The following is a 1648-nucleotide window of genomic DNA, read 5'->3' on the forward strand; positions in this document are numbered from 1 at the left end:
CGGGGGGGGCGAGGGGGGTGTGGAAGGGGCCGAGCTTCCCACAAAACAGGGCTGTGTGCGAGGAGAAAGTGCATCAGTAAGGGGGAAAACCAGGCTAGGGGGCACTTCGGAGCAAGCGACGGGAGAGGAGCGATTGCAAGGGCCGGGCAGGGAGAGACAAAGAGAAGGGAGGGCATGAGCGCAGGGAAGGGGCGAGAGCAGGGCATCGGCTGAGCTACATCGCGCAGGACAAGCTCTTCCCCTCCGACACGCAGGGACCGGTCCCCCTCTTTTGGCAAAGAAGACAAAGGCGCGAGTGGCCCCATGGGGAAAGGGGGTGAGAAAGGAGGGGAGGCGGGGGAGCCGGGGGCGCAGATCCCCTTCTACACCTGGGAGGAGATCCAGAAGCACAACCTGCGGACGGACAAGTGGCTGGTGATAGAGCGAAAGGTCTATAATGTCACCAAGTGGGCAAACAGGCACCCGGGGGGGCACCGAGTGATCAGCCACTGCGCCGGCGAAGATGCCACGGTAAGGACCCACGCACGGACACCCACGCGAACCTCCCAGCTCCCACCAGCCACCTCTGACAGGTGCCAGCCTTCCTGCTGGCCACTGGCTTTTGTGTCCCCCCCTTCCCATCACCCCAACACCCGCTGGGCCCCCAGCTCATCTCCCTCCCCGCTTTGAGCTCGGTCCAAATTGATGCAACTCCGCGGCAATCAGCTCCCCTGAGCCAGGGCGAGCCCGCAGCACCCGCACGATGGGTTGGTTAGGGGTTTGCCTGCTTAAATCCTGCCGGTTTGTCTTTGTCTCTTTGGCTGGGCTGTGCCTGGAGCTCTGAATTCAGGAGCCAAGTGTCCCAAGCCTTCCCCTCCTCAGCCTGTGGCTTATGGCTTGCGGGGTCGCAGCAGCCAAGCACAGGAAAGGGTTAACGAGAGGCCAGTCTGTGTTTCAAAGTTGCTTCTGTGAGGAGGGTGAGCTTGAGGCTTTAAAACAAGGAGCTTTTTAAAACAAGGAGCTTTTTAGCTTTTTTTTTTTTTTTTTTTCTCCCCAGGAGAGGATTCTCTAGAGAATTCAGTTACAGGTTTCTACAGAAAAAATAAAAAAAAAAAAAGGAAAACTATTCGCTGCTGCTACAGCTGCTCCTGCGCTTCATAGCTGGTTTCAGCAACCTCTCATGTTTCAGCAACTTAAAACCCAAACAAAACCCCCCCAAAACCCTTGAAAAAGGAACAAATTGCCTCAGAGACTGTGGTCTGCAGATTCCCTCAAAGCCACCTTCTTCAGAGGTGCAACCAGAGAGCACGTTTGCTCTCCAGGGCATTAGCCCATAGTTAATAAAATTTAAACTGCTTCAGAGCTTTTCCGAATATGTGCATGGTAAGCGGCAGGAGAGACCAAGCTGTAACATTAACTGTTCGTCTCCCACAGCTCTTAGCACTTTAGCAAGAAGGAGGCTCTGTGTGCGGCAGAATTAATTGCCAAGAAATCCTAATGCTTTCCTTTCCGTCAGCCTCCATTTGCCTGTGGACTGTGCTTACTTTCCATTCTTTTCCTTGAAGCACTGAGTTACGTTTTGGTGTTCCTGTCCCCTTTCCAGTAAATCCCCTGAATGAATAGCTTTCTCCGTCAAAAAGATGGGCCAAGGTTTTACTTTCATCTGCTT

The 1648-nt window shown here is 54.1% G+C and overlaps 1 protein-coding gene across 1 annotated transcript in view; it reads left to right on the forward strand.

The window, feature by feature from the left end:
* Window positions 1-303: 303 nt before the first annotated feature.
* The window catches only part of FADS2 (fatty acid desaturase 2), a 17910-nt gene continuing 16565 nt past the window's right edge, over window positions 304-1648 (forward strand). The window contains exon 1 of the mRNA XM_035889895.1: window positions 304-510. Within this exon, the coding sequence (XP_035745788.1) occupies window positions 304-510 (207 nt within the window). The remainder of the gene's footprint in view (window positions 511-1648) is intronic.

This window comes from Egretta garzetta, unplaced genomic scaffold (genome assembly GCF_000687185.1).
Source record: "Egretta garzetta isolate BGI_Z169 unplaced genomic scaffold, ASM68718v1 scaffold1532, whole genome shotgun sequence".
NCBI classification, from domain to species: Eukaryota; Metazoa; Chordata; class Aves; order Pelecaniformes; family Ardeidae; genus Egretta; species Egretta garzetta.